Genomic DNA, 23,791 nt, shown 5'->3' with positions numbered 1-23,791 from the left:
AAGCCATAACCCTGAACAGTACTGAGTAGTGACATGTGCCTGCTATCTGCCTTGGCTATATGGGCACTAATGTATACATTGTGTATGTTTTAAAGTATCATTATTTCTGAGTTTCTATTAGGGATACAAAAATGTAAACTTGAACTGTTGTTAATTATTGTATCACTGACTTTTAAAAATAAAACAAAGAGTAAATTTGTCTCAATCAACTAATTTAAATGTACTTGGGACTTCCATGAGAAGTACAATTAAGGAGGCTGGAACAGTGGTATAGGAGGTTAAGCCACAGCTGGCAGCACCGGGTGCCAGTTTGAGTGCTGGCGGCTCCACTTCTGATCCAGTTCCCTGCTGATGTGCCTGGGAAAGCAGGGGAGATGGCCCAAGCACTTGGGCCCCTGCTCCCACGTGGAAGCCCAGAGGAAGCTCTTGGCTCCTGGCTTTGGCCTGGCCCAGGCCTGGTCATTGTAGCCATTTGGAGAGTGAACCAACAGATAGAAGACCTCTCTCTTTCTGTCTTTCTTTCTCTCTGTAACTCTGCTTTCAAATAAATAAATAAATCTTAAAAACAAAAAGTACAATTAAGCTTTCCTTTTTATATAATATGATTTTATTATCAAAATCTCTCTCTCATCTGTGTAATTACTGTGATGCCAATATTAGAACCCTTAGCTGTTGTTTTTTAACATCTTGAGAGGGGTGAATGCCTTCGCCTTGCTGTCAGTTACTGGACCTTTAGTGCGGACTCACATATCAACTCTTTCTAACACGACAGATTTCTTCTGAAAAGGCAGTTCTCACAGGAGAACATGGGGTAGAAACATAAGCTCTATAAATACCACATAAAACAGGTAGAGTAAATACTATTGGGAAACCATGCAATAAAGACTGAACTGGCAAACAGCACAGCGGGCAACATGAGGTCACACCCACTGGAGACAGACAACACAGTGTGAGGAAGACCCCGGGCAGAGGCTGCGGAGACACATGTCAGGCCTCCTGGTGAACAGTTTTTCCCAGAACATAATTTGGGGTAGTTTAAAATGTTTGAATGTTTTCACTGAAGTCCTACCACATGCAGTGTAAGGACCTGCAGAAGAAACGCACCTGTTCACCCACATCAACCTTCGTGAAACTAAAGGTGCTAAGGTGGGTGTTTGCTCCGCGCACGGCTGGCTCAATCGTTTCTCGAAACAACTTCTCTATAAATTGGCAAATAAAAGGCCACATGTGTTTTACAGTCTGGAAAGAAAAAAGAACTCATGTTAAAGAGATGTTATAATAATATACTTAAATAATCATAAAAAATTATGCTCCTATGGTTTTACTAAAATCTGGCTTTGAAAAATAAAAGGGGGAAAGCAGGGTCTTGTTATACAAAAAGCTAAATTTTAAAAACCTATTAATAATAAACTACTGATTTGCCCATGTGTTACAGAAATTAGTTATTTTCATTAAATATTCTGTTTAAGCATGTCAACGTATTTAGTAATTGCTAAAAATCCTATAGCTCCAAACTTCTAACTGTACAGACCTTAATAAGCACCCATGAGGGGCTGGTGTGGCATAGCAGGCTAAGCCTCCGCCACTGGTGTTGGCATCCCATATGGGTACTGGTTCGTGTCCCAGCTGCTCCTCTTCTGATCCAGCTCTCTGCTATGGCCTGGGAAAGCAGCGAAAGATGGCCCAAGTGCTTGGGCCCCTACACCCACGTGGAAGACTTGGAAGAAGCGCTCCTGGCTTCTAGCTTCGGATTGGCCTAGCTCTGGCCATTGAGGCCATTTGGGAAGTGAACCAGTGGATGGAAGACCTCTCTCCCTGTCTCTCCCTCTTTCTGTCTGTAACTCTGCCTCTCAAATAAATAAATAAATCTTAAAAAAAAAAAAACACCCATGAATCTTTTTTTAGCACAAACTTTCAGTGTTATAAAGTGAACATTATCTACACTAGTGTTTACTACAAAGTGGTATAAAATATGAATAAAAAATCTATTTCAAAGTATACTGATAGAAAAACATGTCTTTTACAAAATTACTACCAATAACTAGGCTTCCTCAGAGTTATTTCCCTCTTCACTTATGATTATATTACAAGTGAGCATTAGACATTCGGGAAGGAGGACACGAGGCCAGAGATAAGCACCAATATGAGCACAGTACGATTTTTTCAGGTGGAAGCCTGGTTCTCACCCCTCAGAAGGGAATGTAACATACTAGTCATGACTGAGTTCTCTGGGGAACAAAAGTCATCCTACTGCAGGCTAGCACAGCTCAAATGTTGCCAACACTCAAATCCCCAAATATGGAAAGATGGTCTCTCATCCTCTAATTCCCACTGTTATCTGGTATTTGGGATATTCTAATCTTACCTTATTTAGCCATTCTGCTCTTTCAGTGTCTGGAAAATGAACCTAGAAGAGAAATAGACACGCACATCACTTACTGACTCCTGGTAACTGTGAATACCATGTCAGGCAGGCTGTTTGTATTCTTGTGTGCATCCTGTGTTTACATAATGCTTCCCTAACACGTTACTCTAATGCTATGGAAAACGGTGTTGAGAGGGAGACTGCCACGAGTGCCCCAGGCTCTTCCCAGCACTTGGAGGCAAGAACCAAACGCCGCCAGAGCCACCCCTCCTCCCTGCCGTGCAGGAGAACAGTCACTGGTCCTTGAAACATCAGCGAATGCAGAGCTGACTGCTTCCTTTTGAGAAGAATCACTCTTCCAACTTGCCACTGGCAGTGTCTTCTTTATGTCCTACAAATCCAGACTCAGACTTCACCTCTCCTTGTTGCTTTCTTCCTCCAGCCATACCCAGGGGTGCAGTCGCCTCTCCAGAGCTGGCTCTTCTCTACATTCTCCCCCACCCTTTCCTAAATGAGTAGTATAATTATCGCTCTCCATGCACAGGGGCTGTATGGTGCAGAGTGTTTGTAGAAGCAAACAGAAGCCTATTTAGAAAAACAGTGGAAGATATTTTCTCTGTTGGTGGAGCCAAAATGAAACATCCTTGCAAAGGAAGGCTAAAGCTGTTTTTGGCCACAGATAGGGAGTTTTCAAAGAAGAGTATACAGACCACACTAATGAGCTGATAACAACATTTTTGGCTCAGACATACAACGGATCACAGGCAATTTTATGCTGGTGGCTGAGATAGTCAGAAATGTTTTGATGTCTAGAACTGCCACAGTTTGCCCTCCTAAGTAACAACAGTACTTGAGTCTGACAATCTTTCCCCCATGCCCTGGCTGGGGAGTGGGACTGGCAGTAAGAGGATGACCACCAGAATGGCTGAGAGCGGCTGGGCAGGGAATAACGTCATAGGGAATGGGGGTTCCCAGGAGATGGCTTCTTTGACATCCACCTCCACCCCTCATATGTTAACAAGAGAACAAACAACTGAAAATGGGACGCGGCAGCGGCGGATTCCAGGCCAAGCCCTCCGTCGCGGCCACAGCAGCCTGCGGAAGCACTGGTGACTCGGCTCACCCTGAGGCCCAAAAGGAGCACAGGAAGCAGCCGCCGCAGTGTCAGCACCTGCTCCTCTGTGTCCACACGTCTGAGCAGCACTAATTCCTTTACACCACCCGACATGAAGTCCTTTCTCTGCTTCAATCATGAGGTGAGCTAGAGCGAAATACGCTGTTTCTAAACTAACTTGAGTCATTCTAAGGAAAAACAACAACAAAGAAATGGTACCTTCCAAAATCGAGAAATTGGCTTTAAAGTTGAGAAATGCAATACTCAAAAAGGCTAAATTAGAGAAAAAAAAGAATTGTTAGAGATGCTTGCTTAAACCACAGAATATGTTTCTGTCACTCTTGAGAGGCCAATTTTGAGCCATCTGGAATGAGGGTACAATAATGGGGTGCCCTTTCCCACAAGGAACAGGAAGATGTCGCTCCCCCTTTTTGCGGAGGAACGACACAGGACCCTGCGCTGTTCTTTCGTCTGCTCGGCCCTCCCCGGGTTTGCTGCTGGTTCTTCCCGGGGTGGCTACCGACCCTTCCACCTCCGTGGAAGGGCGGTTCCCCCTGCCACTTTCCCCACTTCCGCGGGGGAGCGGCACACCGCCGGCCGGCTCTCTCGGGGGCTGCACAGGTGTTCCTTCAGATAGATGTTCCCCTTAGATGTTCCTGGTGCATGTTGTCTCTCTCCTCCTTTATAGTCCTCTTCCACCAATCCCAACTCTGCTACCCACACGCCGAGTACGCTGCTCTCCTCCAATCAGGAGCAGGTCCTACAGTTTATTGGTTGAACTGGAGGCAGCTGTGTAGAAGCTGTTTCCTCCTCTCCCAGCGCCATATTGTGGGAGAGCAGATGCATAGAGTAAGTCTTAATTCCAGTAACTTAGTCTAGTCCGAGTTGCTCCCAGTTGCTCCCCACAGAAGATACTTGGAGATTAGGGTGAGGAGAGTTGGAGGGTTTGTCACACTCAGCAAACTAGGTCACAAAACTCATCTGTACTTAGCATTCTGCCATGTGTGCGACAGTGAAGTGGTTCAACACTCTAAAACTCAAAGCAGCGATGGAACAGGTGGTTGCCACTGAAGGGTGCGCTAGACGTCAGAGCAGATACGAAGCCAGGGCTTCCCCCAGCCTCCTGGCATGCTGTCTCCCTTTCGGCCCCTTCCTTCCACGTGCAACCAACCACTGGTGGCAAAGAAAAGACAAACGGCAAACATGGAGCACCTTCTATTTGGGGACAGCCAGAACCAGTTCACTATAGCTGCGTTCCTTCTTTTATAATTTCGGAGCAAACCCACCTCTGCAGGGCGGGAGTGCAGTGGACTTGGGGGAGGCCAGGCCTGGGCGCGTGGTATGTGGGACGACCCGTTGGGACATCGGGGCGCACTTGCCCTTTCTGGTGCTGTGGTGACTGCTGACACCTGCTGCTCGTGGACGGCCTCTCCTCTCCTGGCTTCCCAACCACTCTAAATTTAGCTACCAGAACAACCACTCCAGAAAACAGGAATCCTGTTTCAATCTACCTTCCTCAGGACCCTGAGTTACTACTTACTAAAGAGACCAATATTCTCTGCTTGACTTTCAAAGGCAGAGCTCAACTTACAATTTCTAGAATTCACAACTCATAAATTTCACTTTTACCACACTCCTGTGGAACTGGAACAATTATGGCTTGTTACCCAGAAATGTGATTTTTCTCTACCTGCTTCTTTTCCTACTTCGTACTTTCTGCTAGTCTTCCTTAAATATACTCTCAACTCAACTCAGTCTAGACAACTTCCTACATGGGACAAGGTCATCTCACTGTGTGTTAACTCACACTTTCCAAAAATCTGCACTGTCACAATCCTACTCTGTGAATGCCCCTCAAAAGTACTAGGGTTAGAATTCTTACTTCCTGCCTGCTAATCCATCCCTTCAAGTCATTACAGGGTCTTTCTTCTAATCTTTTCAGGATCACAGAATTCCTATTTATACAGAATCTTTAATTTGATTCACCATCTGGACCCATAGGTACTGGAACCTATATTTTCCGGTCAATAAACTGGACCAAATTCAAATCTGCAAATACCATCAACTGAACTTCTTTCTACTAAAATCTTCATGAATTATAAGAAATTACTACGCTTGATAATATAAAATATAACTATATTTTCAACCAGCAAATAGTTACTAGAGGCTACATATTCTTAAAACACATGTTTGTATATAAATCCTACTTTGTAGCTGTATATGATAAAGGCACAGAATAGAGGTTTGCAAGAACACACACCAACTAATAATGAGAGAGAAGCTTTTACTTCTTCTTGTATACTATTGAATTTCTATACTACTGAATTCCTTATGAAAAGCATAAATCACTTTTCTAATTACTTCTATAATATAAGATTAAAATTAAGAAAATGTTTCTAACACAGAAGTATTCTTTTTATACAATAAATGACCAAGATTATGTGAAAATGAAATTTTCATAAATGAAAGATTTTAATTATATTAGAAGAGAATGCTACTTGGAAACATGATTCTCTTACAAAATAAAAAAATCTATTATGAATTTGATTTGAAAAAAAAATTTAGTACATCAAGCTTTTTTTTTACCCCCCTTTGAACAGGCAGAGTGGACATTGAGAGAGAGAGACAGAGAGAAAGGTCTTCCTTTACCGTTGGTTCACCCCTCAATGGCCGCTGCGGCTGGCGCACCACGCTGATCCGAAGCCAGGAGCCAGGTGCTTCTCCTGGTCTCCCATGCGGGTGCAGGGTCCAAAGGACCTGGGCCATCCTCCACTGCACTCCCGGGCCACAGCAGAGAGCTAGACTGGAAGAGAAGCAACCAGGACAGAACTGGTTCCCCAACCGGGACTAGAACCTGGGGTGCCGGTGCCGCAGGTGGAGGATTAGCCTAGTGAGCCGTGGCACTGGCCAAGTACATCAACTTTTTAACTATACCGACCCACTTCATTGATTAAATATGATAAAATGACTCCTGCTAATGTTCCAAAGGGAAACATTCTTCCTTCTCTAACATTATTAGATTTCTCTAAGTTCACTGATAACTTCTCAAATCGGGTCAGCCAGTACTAGTAAATTCATGCTCCTCCTGTTGTCTTAATGGCAGCATCACACCACAAAGGTAAGCAGACCCCAGGCCCATGATTCTCCTAAGGAATTACACATGAAATAATAACATTTCTCTACCTACAGTCATGCACCAGGAAAAAAAAAAAAACTTGGAAAGTTGTGAGTTCTCCTGTTAATTACGACATTTTAACCTCTGGACCAAACATTCTTCAATCTAGTGTGCATGTGTTGATTGTTCTTTCTGAAGAACACATTCACTCAGCACTTACTAGGTCTGCTCTTGTCCTTGGGAAGTTCATGGCTGGAGGAGGGGGCTGGTGTGGAGGTGACACCCCCCTCCCTGCCTGCTAGCCAAGAAGGGAGCACAAGGAAGGGTTAAAGCAGACAGTATGTGAGAGCTGGGTTTGAAAGGACTGTGTTAGATAGGTGTGAAATAACATAAAAGGTCACTACTTCTGGTTCCTAAGGTAGAGCTCCTAAAACCTTTGTAGAAAGGGGGTGCTAGGGGAATCTTTTGTCCTAACATTTGTTCTTTGACCTCTGGTTCCTGCTATAGAGTTCCTAATCTCTCAGAATTTCCTGGGTAACAGGAGCATCTTTTGTTCTAAGGAGGGATCCTGGTTAGTTTCAGGACTGAGACTGCTTGTCAGGGACCCAAGCATGTGATTAGAAGGTTGGAATTTCAGTCTTCCCCACACCCACCCACCAGCCCCCACCTCTGAGGTTGAGTTGATCATCAATGGCCAGTGATTCAATCAATTATGCCTGTTTAAGCACTCTGGCCTTAGAATCAGCCCTTAAGGCATTTGAATCTGGCTAAAAAGCCATGAGAGTATTTCAGGCATGGAAAGCTAAGATACTGTAGCAAAAAATGACCTGAAAGAAGGAGGTACCTTTCTCTGAAGGGAGGAGAGCACTTCCACTTTGATTATGGCCTTGTCTAAATAAGGTTGGAGTTGTGAACTCAAGAGGCTTCCATAACCTTGGCAGCTCATAACAAGAGCCTCGGGTGATTACTGACATCATAAATAAGAGTGTCAATTGTTAAATCAACAACAGGAATCATTGTGCACCTACTCCCCATGTAGGACCTCTGTCCTTAATGTGTTATACTATGAGAATTAATGCTAAAACTAGTCTTTTTATTTTTTTAAATTTGACAGGTAGAGTTATAGACAGTGAGAGAGAGAGGCAGAGAGAAAGGTCTTCCTTCCATTGGTTCACCCCCCAAATGGCTGCCACGGCCGTGGCTGCGCCAATCCGAAGCCAGGAGCCAGGTGCCCTTCCTGGTCTCCCACGCAGTGCAGGGACCCAAGCACTTGGGCCATCCTCCACTGCCTTCCCGGGCCACAGCAGAGAGCTGGACTGGAAGAGGAGCAACCGGGACTAGAACCCGGTGCCCATACGGGATGCCAGCGCCATAGGCGGAGGATTAACCAAGTGAGCCACGAGCAAAACTGGTCTTCAAACCATACTTTATACTTTGTGTGTCTGTGTGGGTGCAAACTGTTGAAATCTTAGTAGAGCTGATCTTCTGTATATAAAGATAATTCAAAATGAATCTTAATAAAGAATGGGACAGGAGAGGGAGTAGGAGATGGGATGGTTTGTGGGTGAGAGGGTGGTTATGGGGGGAAGAACCACTATAATCCAAAAAGTTGTACTTTTGAAATTCATATTTATTAATTAAAAGTTTTCTTAAAAAAATTATGGCTGTTTAATGAAGCCTCCATCAAAACCCAAAAGGCTAAGGTTTGCAGAGCTTCCGGTTTTCTGAACCTGTGGGTGTGTCTGCAGAGCGCAAGTCTGAGGGGGCACGGCTGCTCCACATCCCTCCCCTCTTCCTGGCCCTATGTATCTCGTCACCTGACTACTCATCTGTATCCTTTGCAATATCCCTTACGATAAAATAGTAAGGCTAAGTGTTTCCCTCAGTTCTGTGAGCCATCGTAGCAAATTAGCTGAGCTTGAGGTGGGGGCCGTGGGAACCTTGATTTGCAGCTGTTTAGTCAGAAGCATGCATGACAAGCTACCACTCGCCTTTGGCCTCTGACCTGGAACAGGGCAGTCTCACGGGACGGAGCTCTTAGCCTGTGGGATCTGACACTGTCTCCAGGTACTGTCAAAATCAAGCCGAATTACAGGACCCCCTGTTGATGCCTGCTGGTGTGTGTGTGGTGCGTGTGGAGAAACCCACACGCGTTTTAGGGACAAGAGGTGAAATGTTGTATCAAATGTGACAATAGGAAGAACAGTTTGATTCTACCCATTTTTTAGGCAGACAAAATAAAGAGAGTTTTCTGTGCAAAAATAATGGCATGCAATTTATTGTGGCCGGACTGGGAGATGGGAAGAACAGTAAGTGACGAAAGCTGGAAAATGCGGCCGTGAGCAGCCCGTGAGTGTGTTCCGTGCCACACAGGGGAGTGCGGCTTTCACTCCACAGGCAGGGAGCAATGCTCACATTCCCGGAGCAGTGAGGCTACTACTCGAGGTGCTTTGTCTATTCTGGAGCTAACAGAGGAGCCACCTGTACAACTGAGCTTCCGGAGCAAGTGAACGGGCTTACGTTGTCAGAATTCACACAAGAAGGTTTAAAAAAATCCATCCGTCTCCCAGTAGTAGCATTCCAAGGCATTTAATAGTTCTCAGGTTTGTAAGTTTTAAGTGGTTATTTCAAAGTGCCAAAGAAAATGACAATGAATGTATCAAATTCGAAGAAAGTAAATCTGTTACAAAATTTTAAATTCTGTTCACTAAGTCAAAAATCTGCTTCTCACTAATACATATTCATAAGCATTTGCTTATGTTGCACAAAACAGAATTTTAAAATCACAAAAACATCACAGAGAAAGACTGAGCTATACTGGGATCATATAAAACACGTTCCCAAATAACACAGGAATGTGTAAACACGTATTATTTGCTTTTGAATTCATCTTTCAACTGAACAAAAAAACTCCTTTGTGTTTATTATTTCTTTATCTTTATGAACTAGAAATAATCACTGTACGATTATTCAAGTTTCTATTATATTTAAGAGTTGACACTACCCAAAACTTGTTATGTTTTTAATGTTATCTTTAAAAAGAACAAAGGCATATTTTAGATTCTAATATGCTATTACTATCACCAAAGTAATTTTGTTTAAAAAAATTAAGCCAAATATACAAAGAATATTTAGCTGCATGCCCGGAATTCTACACACAATACCTTGTTTAATCCTCAAAAGACCCTTTGAACAATTAATGGCTCCTTCTAACAGATAACAGGACAGACAGGGGGGAATAAGTAGAATAAAGACCTCCAGTCTCAGAGAACTCTAAGTCCTTCCCATGTATCTTGCATAAAGAACAAAATGAATCTGTAAAACATGGTCAAAATTTCCTCTCTAATTAAAAATATTTCCCATCTCTAAATGTTAAAAATCAACATTTAGAATTGAAATTACATAAAAGAAATCTTTCTGGGGCTGGCACTGGTAGCAGGTAAAGCCCTGGCCTGAAGCACTGGCATCCCATATGGGTACCAGTTCGAGTCCCAACTGTTCCACTTCCAATCCAGCTGTCTGCTACAGCCTGGGAAAACAGTAGAAGATGGCTCAAGTCCTTGGGCCCCTGCACCGTTGTGGGGGACCTGGAAGAAGCTCCTGGCTCCTGGCTTCAGAAGGATGCAGCTCCAGCCATTGCGGCCATCTGGGGAGTGAACCAGTGGATGGAAGACCTCTCTCTCTCTCTCTCTCTCTCTGTCTCTTCTCTGTCTCTCATTCTCTCTGTGTAACTCTTTCAAGTAAATAAATGAAACTTAAAAAAAAAAAGTGTGGTACACACAGATTTAAGAAAAACAATTAAAAAAAAGAAAGAAATCTCTCTTCAAATAACTCTCCTTGAAGACCAATATTGATAATTAACACTTGTAACAGATTTTATAGTTCATAAATTCCACACCCTAAGCATTATATAAACAATTACAATTACAAGAAAAGTACAACAGGCACTTCACAGAGAATGTAGAGAAGTAATTTCGAATTCCATTAGCTGGGCCGGCATTGCAGTACAGCAGTGAAAAACCGCTGCCTGCCACACTGGCATCCCAGATGGGTGTCAGCTGGAGTCCCGGCTGCCCCACTTCCAATCCAGCTCCCTGCTAACACGCCTAGGAAAGCAGCAGAAGATGGCCTAAGTTTTTGGGCCCCTGTACCCACGTGGGAGAACTGGAAGAAGCTCCGGGCTCCTGGTTTTCACCTGGCCCAGCCCTGGCCATTATGGCCATTTAGGGAATGAATTAGTAGATGGAAGACTTCTCTCTCTTCTCTGTCTCTCCTTCTCTCTCTGTAACTCTTTCAAATAAATAAAATAAATCTTAAAAAAAAAATTCCGTTAGCACTAGTAGCACTGAAATATGTAGTATAAATTAATTCGTTGACTCATTCCTATTTTAAGATAGAATTCCAGATGAAGTTTAGACAAGTAATGTCTATGAAAATCTGAAGAAAGATACCGCCTCTAATTCTATTAACATTACTGATTGAATGCTTTCAAGTAAAATTCAAAATACATGGATAAAATGGTCATTTTAGAAATCAAACACCATTAAACATCAAACAATAAGCTGGCAAACCACATTCATTTATTCATATTTTTCCTCATCCCAAGAAGGATTTGAGTTTTGCTCAACTCTGAATTGTCCTCTAGGCACTATCTCAAAGAAAAACAAAACAAACAAACAAACAAATAAACCATGAAATTCTTCTGCTATCTCGGACTACAACTGAAGACAGAAGGAAAAAGGAATCTAAGGCACCTGGTACAGTAGCTCTGAGTGTGCCCTGCAGCCCAGTGGCAGGCGCCAACCAGTACAGGCGCCTGTTAGCAGAGCCCCAGGCACTCACGGCCCCAGCTCCCAACACAGCTCTGAGTGACAGGGTCCACCACTCATCCACCATCGAAAAACACCAACATTCCTATACCATGCAGTGAGTCCTACGTATGTCTACAGATCAAAAAATCTAAGCAGGTATTTTTGTTTCCTTGTCTACAATCACCAGAATCTCAAAAACTGAGATTTAGGTAAGTCAGAACAAGGACAACAGAACATGAGTTCTAAGAAAAGTATGAGCTGCATGTTCTTTATTACTTGTATCACAAGAGAAACTCTTTCCTCGAGAAAGCTTGAAGCAATCAACACATACTTTTGCTTGGCACTGTATACTGCAGGTTTACTTAGACATGGCCTGCGTTCAAAGAATTCAGTGTGGGGAGATACCAACGAAAGATCTTTAAATATTTAAAATGTTTAATACTGTTTCGTCTGCATACGAAATATATCTTAAAATCTGTGCAAATGGGAAAAAAGACTTGCAGAAAGCTAAAGTTGCCCAGAAAATTTTGGTTCGCACACAAAACAAGAGAGTCTAAGGTTCCAGCATATATAGAATGCCTTCCTAGATAGCCCAGGACTCGGAACTGCCATTATGAAGGCAAAAGTCGGGGATATCAGCACTAGAGACATGAGAACCCCCTCCTCTTCATTCCCGCCTGCCGGTCCCTACACCAACTCAACACCTGCAGCTTCCTATTCGGCGCCTTCAACTGTGATGGGCACAGCAAACAATGCACGTAGGTTTGGCTGCTGAGACACACTGAGGGGCTCAAGAAGCATCTACAGGAGGCTTGGTGAGAAACTACTCAGTACAATCTCTTCATACTAGCGAATCATGATGAAAAAAGGCATTAGGGGCATACTAAATACTGACACTGGACAAAACATATAAATAGAAGGCATTAGGGGTATACTAAATACTGACACTGGACAAAACGTCTAAACAGACGGTTTCTAAAGTTTCAAAGCTTTAAGCTGTACTCTGCAGAGAACCCGTCACTCTGCTCACCCACAGGGACTCCTGCCCCTTCCTGCAGCTTGGCTGGTGAGCTTTACAGGAGGAACTCACTCACACCTAAGTTGGCATCAACACACATTCGTCCCTTCTGATCTTTTTATGTTCAGACTTCTCCCAAGCTATCCATCTTACCTCAAGATCCCCAATTCCAATCTGTCTCTTGCCCATCTTTTCCAAAGACTTGGGAGAATATTCACAAAAATGGGTATTCACAGAAGCAGAAGAAAACAGGAACAAGAAATCGTAATCTTAAATGGTTTTTCTAATTCACTGAAATGTATTATCCAGATAGCTACAGTTCTCTACAAAGAAAGGAATATTCAATGTAAAAAAAAAAAATTTGGAGAACAACTCTCTGAAAACATCTACCGGGCCACCACTGTGGTGCAGTGCGCTAAACCTCTGTCTGTGCTGCTGGCATCCCATATGGGCACCGGTGTGTGTCCTGGCTGCCCCTCTTCCGATCCAGCTCTCTACTAAGGCCTGGGATAGCAGTGGAAGATGGCCAAAGTTCTTGGGTCCCTGCACCCGCGTGGGAGATCCAGAAGACGCTCCTAGCAGCTGGCTTAGGATCGGCCCACCTCCAGCTGTTGCGGGCATTTGGGAAGTGAACCAGTGGATGGAAGTCCTTTCTTTCTGTCTCTCCCTCTCTATATATATAACTCTACCTCTCAAATAAGTAAATAAATCTTAAAAAAAATCTACCAATTGTATAATAAATTGTCACAGTATGGTCAAATTACTACTTTGGATAGTAAAGAGAAAACAAAAATAACTTGTATCTATTTCCAGTCAACATAAAAAGCAGGCAATCAATTACTTCACATAGTAAAAAAAACCCAACTGATCTTTTCAAAACCCCTAAGACAATAATATTCTCAGTGGTTTCAGTCAACTTTTATGTAGACTTTGATTACTCAACAGCGTAACCTGAACCTCCAACAGGAACACTGCAGAACAATGACACTGCTGAAAAATCTGTTTAAGTCCAGTTCCAGGAAGCATTTTCAAAATTCCTTCCTAGGTGCTGTTTACATCAATGAGAAATTTCCCCAGGGAATCGCACACAGCACTAAATCCCTCAGCTTTACCTGAGATAGCCGCTGCTTCTTCACATTCTCACCACACATCAAGTGGTACTGTCTGCCAGGGTTAGAGCAAAACTGTTGCTCTCTTATGCCATCTTAAACTCTGTTTGAAATAAGAACTAGTTGCTGACAAAGGGAACATGGCTGAACCAGAGCAGAGAGCCACAGTTTTGGCCGACGTCAGCTACAGAGCGGGAGACTCCTGGCTAAAGGAGTGACGATGCTAGCAAAGATCAAGTGTACGGGCATCACTATAAAGTGTATGTGTAATTCATTACTATTTCTTTGTTAGAGGGTAACTATAGTTTTGTAGATAAGGAAATAGTGTAAATAGTGTGGCACAGCGGGTTAAAGCCCTGGTCTGCAGTGCTGGCACCCCATATGGGCACGGGTTTGAGTCTCAGCTGCTCCACTGTCGATCAAGCTCTCTGCTGTGGCCTGGGAAAGCAGTAGAAGATGGCCCAAGTCTTTGGGCCTCTGCACCCTTGTGGGAGACCCAGAGAAAACTCTAGGCTTCAGCTCAGTGTAACTCCAGCCCTTGAGGCCACGTGAGGAGTGAACCAGTGGATGGAAGACACCTCTCTCTCCCTCTCTCTCTGCTTCTCTGTAATTCTGCCTTTCAAATAAATAAATTTTTTTAAAAATACATAAAAACAACTTTCATACTTTCATTCCAGCATATTTTATATAACAAAGCTGTCTAAATTATTTGAAAATCAATTCCATTTGTAATTCACTGAATGTACTTTGAATTTTATGTTATATCTCACATATGCTATTCATCCGTCTGCTTATTTTTAAAGAGATCTTAAGTTTCAGTGTACGGAAGGCGTAACAGGTGAATTACAGGTGAGGGCCAGGACAACATTCAGTGGCAGAATAAGAACATGAACAGCTCCTCCAGAGAACAGGAAGCTATTCTTTCACCAAAACACTCATGGCAAGAGAGTCAGTCAAAGCCTCATATATAAACAAATGCCTATGGGAGACAGCTTTCAAATGTTTGAAGCATACTGTAACCAAATTCTGAAGTCCTTTAGACATTCTTCCATTGTTGCTAACAGGAAGTAAAAGCACACAAGTATATCATTTTAGAATCTTGATTTAAGTTGAGATTTGGACATGAGTTACATCAATCTCTCAAAATGAGTCTAAGAGTTGAAAACTGTCTTCTCATCTCCTTTACTAAAGCACATAAAACAATCTGGTTGCTTTTTATTTTAAATTCAAATCAAATGCCACTATTCAATTTACATATCTGTTGACTGGAACAGATTAGAAGACATGCAATTGTAGTACTGAATTATTTGCATATGTCCTGTATTGTCTGAAATAAATAGCTTTGATCTATTATTTTATTTATTTTCAAGATTTATTTTATATTTGAAAGGCAAAGTTACAGAGAGAGGAAGAGAGAGAGGTCTTCCATCTGCTGGTTCACTCCCCAAATGGCCACAATGGCTGGGGCTGGGACAGACCGAAGCCAGGAGCCAGGAGCTTCTTTTGGGTCTCTCATGTGGGTGCAGGGGCCCTAACACTTGGGCCATCCTCCACTGCTTTCCCAGGCACATTAGCAGGGAGCTGGATCAGAACTGGAGCAGTCGGGAATCAAACCAGTGCCCATATGGGATGCCAGCACTGCAGGTGGTGGCTTTACCTGCTATGCCACAGTGCCGGCCCCCATTCTTCTATTATTTTTAAGAAAGAAAAACTATATGAGATTGTGAAGACAGGGTTAAAAACTAGAATTATAAAAGTGATAGAATGCTACACATCTACTTGGATTCAAAAGTAACATCAGGTTTAAAATATGACTGTGAACTTTTCAAGAAGCAGGTTTATATATTTCCTAAGAGCTCAACTTTATTCTGTCATTTTAATTTGTGAGATTAATGTCACTCATGCCCAAATCTGAAGAGTAATGAGAAAGAAGTCAGAAGAAAAATTGCAGAAGGACGGACACTTGGCACAGGTTAGGCTGTCTGTGGTGCTGGCATCTTGTATGAGAGTGTGTGTTCAAATCCCAGGTGTTCTGCTTCAGACCCATCTCCCTGCTAATGCACCTGGGAAAGCAGGAGAAGATGGCCCAAGTGCTTGGGTCCTTGCCACCCCTGTGGGAGACCCAGAGGAGCTCCAGGCTCTTGTCTTCAGCCTGGACCAGCGCTGGCAACTGCGGCCATCTGAGGAGTGAGCCAGCAGATGGAAGATGGACCTCGCTCCCTCTCTGTGTCACTCTGGCTTTAAAATAAAAATCCCACAACTTCAGTATTAAAGTCAAAATCCAGAGACAAATAGGATGATATACTTTATTATTTTGCTTTCCATTCAAGATATTGAATAATGACAGGGGAGTTCAGAGCAAGAAATTCCAAACATTTTTATGTACCTCTTGATCAAATTCCAAAATTATACCTGGAAAATTCAGTAATTTATCCATTAAATAAGCATAATCACAAACAGAAACCAATAACTGGACTATAAGACTGCTGTGATATAATTCAAAAAGTTGATCTTTGCACCCGACACAGAGATCCCAAATTCCTTGAAATTTCTGGAGTGCTAGAAGCTTCTTTTGTTCGAATGCGGCAAGTATCTGTGGGCCCCTGGACAGCTGCGGGATGGGGCTGGTCACTAGAAAGACCAAGGCAGGTTTGAGGACTGGCACTGCTGGCCCTGGTTCCCCCTCCACAGCTGGAGGGATGGCAGTGACGTCATCAATCATGTCTACGTAGTGAAACCTCCACAAAAACTACTGGGCTCAGAGGCTGCCAGCTTAGTGAACACATCAGGGTGCTGAGAGGGTGGCATGCAGAAAAGGCAGGGAGCTCCCTGCTGCACCCTCCATACCTGTCCCTGTGTCTTCCGTTCGGCTGTTCCTGGGTTGTATCCTTCTAATGAATCCGTAACAGTAAGTAAAGTGCTTTCCTGAGTTCTGCGAGCTATTCTAGCAAATTATCCAATCTGGGGCGAGGGTGCGGTGGGAACCCTCAAATGTGTAGTTGGCCGGGCAGAAAGATGGTCACCCTGGCCACCCAGGATGAGGAATTGATATCTGAGGTGGGACTGAGCTCTTAACCTGGAGACTGATGCTCACCCCAGTGAGTGTCAGAACTGAAGCAAACTATGGGATGCCAGACAGTGTCCACAGAGTTAGAGAACTGGTTGTTGGGTGGAGGAAGACACTCACACACACATTTGGTGTCAGAAATGCTAGGGGTAAAAATAGTCAAGGGGGCTGGCACTGTGGCATAGCAGGTAAAGCCACCACCTGCAGTTCTGGCATCCCATATGGGTGCCAGTTTGAGTCCTGGATGCTCCACTTCCAATCTGGCTCTCTGCTGGGGCCTGGGAAAGCAGAAGATGGCCCAAGTTCTTGGGCCCCTGCACCCACGTGGGAGACCTGGAAGAAGCTCCTGGCTCCTACCTTCAGATCGACATAGCTCCAGCCATTACGGCCATCTGGGGAGTGAACCATTGGATGGAAGACCTCTCTCTCTTTTCTCTCTCTGCCTTTCCTCTCTCTGTATAACTCTGACTTTCGAATAAATGAATAAATCTTTAAAAAAAATGCTAAGTGAAATAAGCCATATACCAAAGTCACATATTATATGATTCCATTTAAATGAAATATCCAAGGCTTGGTGCTGTGGGGTAGGCTAAGCCTCCAACTGCAGTGCTAGCATCCCATATGGGCGCCAGTTCATGTCCCAGCTACTCCACTTCCAATCCAACGCTCCACTACGGCGTGACAAAGCAGTAGAAGATGGCCCAAGTGTTTGGACCCCTGTACTCACGTGGGAGAACTGGAAGAAGCTCCTGGCTCCTGGCTCCTGGCTTTAGATTGGCCCAGCTCCAGTCATTGTGGTTATTTCAGGAGTGAACCGGTGGAAGGAAGACCTTTCTTTCTGTCTCTCCACCTCTCTCTGTCTAACTCTACCTCTCAAATAAAAAAATAAAATCTTAAAAAAAAGGAATATCCAGACTTGAATAATTCAGAGATAGAAAGCAGATTAAGGGTTCCATAGGCTGGGGGACAAGGGAAGCAGGAAATGACTACTACTGGGTATGAGGCTTTTTTGGGATGAAAATGTTTTGTAACTAGAGGTAACAGTTGCACAACACTGCTAAGGTATTAAATAGCACTGAACTGTACACTTTAAAAGTGGTTAGTTTATGTTACTGGAATTCAATGCAATAAAAATATAGGAAAGAATGAAGTGAGCTAAAAACACTGAAAAGATAATAGAAGAATCTTTAATGCGCATTAATGTGTACAGCTAAGTGACAGGAAACCAATCTGAAAAGGTCATGTGCTTTATGATTCCACCTATATGGCACGGAAAGTGCAAAACTGAGGAAGAAGACTAGGTGGAGCTCACGGGAGTTTTATGTCAGTGAAACTACTCTGTATGATACTGAAATGGTAGATACATGACATTTTGCACTTCTCAAAACCCACAGAATGTGCATCATCAAGAGGGAGCCCTACTCTTGTTCCGATCTCAGCTGCTCTACTTCTGATCCAGCTCCCTGCTAATGGCCTGAAAAGAGCAGCAGAGGATGGCCCAAGTGCTTGGGCCCCCGTCACCAACGTGGGAGACCTGGATGAGGCTCCTGGCCCCTAGCTTCAGCCTGGCCCAGCCCTGGCTGATGTGGCCATCTGAGGAGTGAACCAGAGACAGAAGATATTTTTTTCTCTCTCTGTCTCTTCCTCCCTCTGTAACTGCCTTTCAAATAGATAAATCTTAAAAAAAAAAAAAAAAAAAAAGGGTGCCCTAATGTAAACTGTGACCTTCAGTTAATAATGTATCAACATTGGTTCATTAAATGTAACAGATGTATCACACTAATATTAATCATACTAATACAGGAAGTTATATGGAAATTGGGAATGGGAACCCTCTGTTATCTGCTCATTTTTTCTACAAATGCAGACCTATTCTAAAAAATGAAGTCTTTTAATTTAAATCAGTTAATGTGGGCTGGCACTGTGGCATAGTGTATAAAGCCGCTGCCTGCAGTGCCAGCATCCCATATGGGCACCAGTTCGAGTCCGGCTGCTCCACTTCTGATCCAGCTCTCTGTTATGGCCTGGGAAAGCAGAAGATGGCCCAAGTCCTTGTGCCCCTGCCCCTGCATCCACATGGGAGACCGGGAGGAAGCTCCTGCATCCTGGCTTCGGGTCGGCACAGCTCCGGCCGTCGAGGCCAACTGGGGAGTGAACCAGTGGATGCTGGCACCCTGGCACCTCAGGGTCTTTACCAAGCGCAGGTGTCGCAGGTGGACCCAGCTCTCAGGGGATGTCAGGCAGGGACACTCGACTTCTAGGGGTAACTGTGGAGCCTCTTGGGCCTTAGTTCCTCCTCTGAAAAGTGAACACATACAAGTTTCTCAGAGTTACCAAACTGAATGAACTAGACAATGTCAGTTCTCAGTTTCTTCTTCACTGCCATTGAGAGAGTAAAGACCTCTGAGTTCCAGTTCTGCGTCTGTGACCTCTAGGCGGCCTGTTTCCTTACCTGTAAAATAGGGGTGGCAGGTCGGCTCTGAAGTGCCAATGATATTTCTATGTAAAGGGCTGAGAAGAGAATCTGCGCTGAGCGAGTGCAAAACGCTTTTCCCATTTTCCATGTTTTCCCACCCAACTTCTGCAGAAGGCAGAAGACCAGCCATCACCTCCTCCTACGCGATACACAATCTTCTTCCTCTGTCCACTTCCAACCCAGGATTTCAGCCACCCATTGTTTATGCAGAGATGAGCAAACAGGTATCCTCCAGATCTCATCTGCAGTGCTGACTGCTGTCTGGAGGACTCCTGGCATTTCTGTGAGCTTCTTACTCTCAGCATTTATAAACTAAACTCACATGCTCCCATCCGTGGGACTCCGCCTGCAAACTACACTCTTATTGCTCAGCTCTCTTGGCCCCTGGAGTACCATCATTTCTGCACCTGCAGTCACCTTCACTTTCCTCTCATCTTCTTCTCGTCCTTCCTTCCAAATGCTATTGCCACAAGACTGGGACATCCCTTCCTTCCACATACTAAGACCTGTCAGAGTCCCCTCAGTTCACCCGGATATCACTGCCAAATTTATCTTGCTAATCCCCGCTTTTAAATTGAGACACATCACTCTTGCCAACATTTTGATGTTTGCCCAGTGTTTGACAGATCAAGCTGAAACTCCTCCACTTATTGCTTCGTGAGTTGATTTTTCAATAGCCACCCTGCTTCTTTTGTTTTTTTAAAAAATATTTTATTTTATTTGAGGGCCGGCGCCGCGGCTCACTAGGCTAATCCTCCGCCTAGCGGCGCCGGCATACCGGGTTCTAGTCCCGGTCGGGGCGCCGGATTCTGTCCCGGTTGCCCCTCTTCCAGGCCAGCCCTCTGCTGTGGCCCGGGAGTGCAGTGGAGGATGGCCCAGGTGCTTGGGCCCTGCACCCCATGGGAGACCAGGAAAAGCACCTGGCTCCTGGCTCCTGCCATCGGATCGGTGCGGTGCGCCGGCCGCAGCGCGCCGGCCGCGGCGGCCATTGGAGGGTGAACCAACGGCAAAAGGAAGACCTTTCTCTCTGTCTCTCTCTCTCACTGTCCACTCTGCCTGTCAAAAAAAATAAAATAAAATAAAAAAAAGAAAAAAAAATATTTTATTTTATTTGAAAGACAGAGTTACAGAGAGGTAGAGCCAGAAAGAGACAGAGGTCTTCCATCCACTGGTTCATTCCCCAAATGACCTCAACGGCCAGAGCTGAGCTGATCCGCAGCCAGGAGCCAGGAGCTTTCTCTGGGTCTCCCATGTGGGTACAGGGGCCCAAGGAGTTGGGCCATCTTCTACTGCTTTCCCAGGCCATAGCAGAGAGCTGGATTGGAAGTGGAGCAGCCGGGACTTGAACCAGCGCCCACATGGGATGCCCATGCTGCAGGCTGGGGCTTTAACCCGCTGCGCCACAACGCTGGTCCAAGCCACCCTATTCTAATTGTTCAGCTCCTCTTTATTCCCTGTGGCTTTTCTTTTTGCATCTCCAGAAGATCACATGTAATTCTAAGACAGCAGGGATACAGCAGAAAATGGGTGTAAGTACAGCGTTGAACATGTTCTGCACCACCACTTTGGGCATCACTGTTGCAAGAGCTCTGTTGATGAAACACCAGCACACCAGTGTGAGGGAGTCTGATTTCAGTGATGTTAAAGCATGAGGGAAATTGGGTCTCAGAACTGATGAGCTATGGCTAGGCCATAATTACAGCTAGTGAGTCACACTGGCTCCAGAGTATTCCAAAATACACAGCAGGACGGTAGGGTGAATAACATCTACCTCCCCTCACCCCCGCCCCGCCTTTCTCCCCAAAGATAGCCAAGTTCTCTAATCTCTGAAATCTATAAATGTCACCTTATATGACAATAAATAAATAAATAAAAAGGACTTCATAGATGTGATACAGTTAAAAATCCTGAGTTGGGGAGACTATCCTAGATTATCTGTGAGGACTCTAAATGCCAGCATTTGTGTCCTTATAGGCTTGGCTGCTGACTCCAGCTTCCTGCCAGTGTAGACCCAGGAAGGCAACAGTCATGGCTCAAGAAGCAGGATTCCTGCCATGTGGAAGCCCTGGATTGCATTTCCAGCTCTTGGCTATGGCCCTGCTCAGCCCCAGCTGTTGTGGGCATCTGGAGAGTGAACCAACGTGCATGAGAGTTCTCTGTCTCTTTTTTCCTCTTTAATAATAAAAACTATTTATAAAAACATTTTTAATGGAGGAGAGTGAGATTTGACAGAAGGCCATGTGATGATGGAAGCAGCTACTAGCTGTGAAAGTGGAAGAAGGGCCGTGACCCGAGGAATACAGCGCAAGAAGCTAGAGAAGACACGGGAATGGCTCTACCTCTAGAACCTCCGGGGGATCATGGTCCTACTCACACCTTGGTTTCAGGCCAGAGAAGCTGATTCTGGACTTTTTTGTTTGTTTGTTTTAAAGATTTATTTGAAAGGCAGAGTGACAGAGAGAAACAGAGAGGGAGAGATCTTCCATTCACTGGTTTACTCCATGGTGGCCATAACAACTAGGACTGAACTGGAACTCTATCCAGTCTCCCATGTGGGAGGCAAGGGCCCAAATACTTAAGCCATCTTCCACTGCTTTCCCAGTGCATTGGCAGGGACCTGGTTGGAAACAGAGCAGCTGGGACTTGAACCCAGTCTTTGGATATGCGATGTCAGCATTGCAAAAGGCAGTTTAACCCACTGTGCCACAATGCTGGCCCCTGATTTTGGATTTTTTGCATCCAGAATTGTAAAAGATAAATCTGCACTGTTTTAATCTACTGATCTTGTGACAATTATGTCACAGTGGCCTAATGCAGGCAGCAAGCAAAGAATCTTTATCACCGTACAATATTTTATACACAGAGCCACTCCTTTACTTCTGTCAATACAAAATCACAGCTGGATCAATCAACACTTTCTAATAGGTACTAGATAAATTCTAAGATCTTTATGTACCTGGAAAAATTAAGGAGAAATTGTGTTGTCCTTTTTGTATCAGATTTTAAAATACCAGTACTCAGGCCGGCGCCGCGGCTCACTAGGCTAATCCTCCGCCTTGCGGCACCGGCACACCGGGTTCTAGTCCCGGTTGGGGTGCCGGATTCTGTCCCGGTTGCCCCTCTTCCAGGCCAGCTCTCTGCTGTGGCCAGGGAGTGCAGTGGAGGATGGCCCAGGTGCTTGGGCCCTGCACCCCATGGGAGACCAGGTAAAGCACCTGGCTCCTGGCTCCTGCCATCGGATCAGCGCGGTGTGCCGGCCGCAGCGCGCTGTCCGCGGCGGCCATTGGAGGGTGAACCAACGGCAAAGGAAGACCTTTCTCTCTGTCTCTGTCTCTCTCTCACTGTCCACTCTGCCTGTCAAAAAATAAAAAAAAAAAAAATACCAGTACTCAGATGACCAATGTAGAAAGTGGTAACAGATTTTACACGCTGGGGATGAGTGTTTGGTGCAGCAGTTAAAGTACCACTTGAGATGCCTGTATCCCACACTGGAGAGCTTGGGTTTGAGTCCTGGCTTCACTCTCTAGTCTGGCTTCCTAATAACGAGCACCCTGGAGGCAGCAGGTGATAACTCCAGTAGATAGGTTCCCACCTACATGGGACACCTGGATGAGTTCCCAGCTGTTGCACACAGTAGAAGAGTGAATCAGTGGATGGAAACTCTCTCTGCCTTTCAAGTAAATAAAATAAAAGCAAAACTTTAAAAATTTACAAGCACAAAGTATACACAAATGCATGATGCTATACAGGATACACCTATTAAACAAAATTCTTTGATAAATAAAGTTTCATAAGAAATTGAAAGTGGGGCTGGTGTTGTGATGTATAAGGCTAAGCCTCCATTTACAATGGTGGCATTCCATACGGCACCGGTTTGTTTCCTGGCTGCTCCACTTCCGATCCAGCTCCCTGCTAATGTGCCTGGGAAAGCAGTAGAAGATGGCTCAAGTCCTTGGGCCCCTGCACCCACATGCAAGACCCTGGTGCTGGCTCCTTGCTTCTGCCTGGCCCAGCCCCGGCCGTTGTGGCCATTTGGGGAGTGAACCTGCAGACAGAAGTGCTTGCGCTCTCTCCCTTCTTCTCTTTCTGTATGCCTACCTTTCAAATAAATAAATGTATCTTTAAAAAGAGAGAGAGGCCGGCGCCGCGGCTCACTAGGCTAATCCTCTGCCTAGCGGCGCCGGCACACCAGGTTCTAGTCCCGGTCAGGGCACCGGATTCTGTCCCGGTTGCCCCTCTTCCAGGCCAGCTCTCTGCTGTGGCCAGGGAGTGCAGTGGAGGATGGCCCAAGTGCTTGGGCCCTGCACCCCATGGGAGACCAGGATAAGTACCTGGCTCCTGCCATCGGATCAGCGCGGTGCGCCGGCCACAGCGCGCCGGCCGCGGCGGCCATTGGAGGGTGAACCAACGGCAAAGGAAGACCTTTCTCTCTGTCTCTCTCTCTCACTGTCCACTCTGCCTGTCAAAAAAAAAAAAAAAAAAAAAAGAGAGAGAGAGAGAACAAGCCTGGCGTATTGGTTCAGCTGGTTAAGCTGCTGCTGGCAACACTAACATCCATATGGAAGTGCCAGCTGGTGCTGGCTACTGTTCTGATCCAGCTTCCTGCTGGTGCACCCGGGAAAGCAGCAGCATAGGGCCCACATGCTTGGGTCTCTGCCACCCACGTGGGAGATCAGATGGAGCTCCTGGCTTCCGTCTGGCCCACCCTTAGCTGTT

The 23,791-nt window shown here is 44.9% G+C and overlaps 1 protein-coding gene across 3 annotated transcripts in view; it reads right to left on the bottom strand.

The window, feature by feature from the left end:
• The window catches only part of ESYT2 (extended synaptotagmin 2), a 104,084-nt gene that overhangs the window by 67,544 nt on the left and 12,749 nt on the right, over positions 1 to 23,791 (bottom strand). For all 3 annotated transcript variants that reach the window (XM_051857038.2, XM_051857040.2, XM_051857041.2), the window contains exons 2-3: positions 2,366 to 2,407; positions 1,105 to 1,239 (exon numbers count right to left, since the gene is read on the bottom strand). In XM_051857038.2, coding sequence (XP_051712998.1) covers positions 1,105 to 1,239; positions 2,366 to 2,407 — 177 coding nt within the window. The remainder of the gene's footprint in view (positions 1 to 1,104; positions 1,240 to 2,365; positions 2,408 to 23,791) is intronic.

Source organism: Oryctolagus cuniculus, chromosome 7 (assembly GCF_964237555.1).
Source record: "Oryctolagus cuniculus chromosome 7, mOryCun1.1, whole genome shotgun sequence".
In the NCBI taxonomy this organism is placed as follows: domain Eukaryota; kingdom Metazoa; phylum Chordata; class Mammalia; order Lagomorpha; family Leporidae; genus Oryctolagus; species Oryctolagus cuniculus.
Note: the sequence above shows the minus strand (reverse complement) of the source record. Positions and strands in the feature narration are given on the sequence as shown.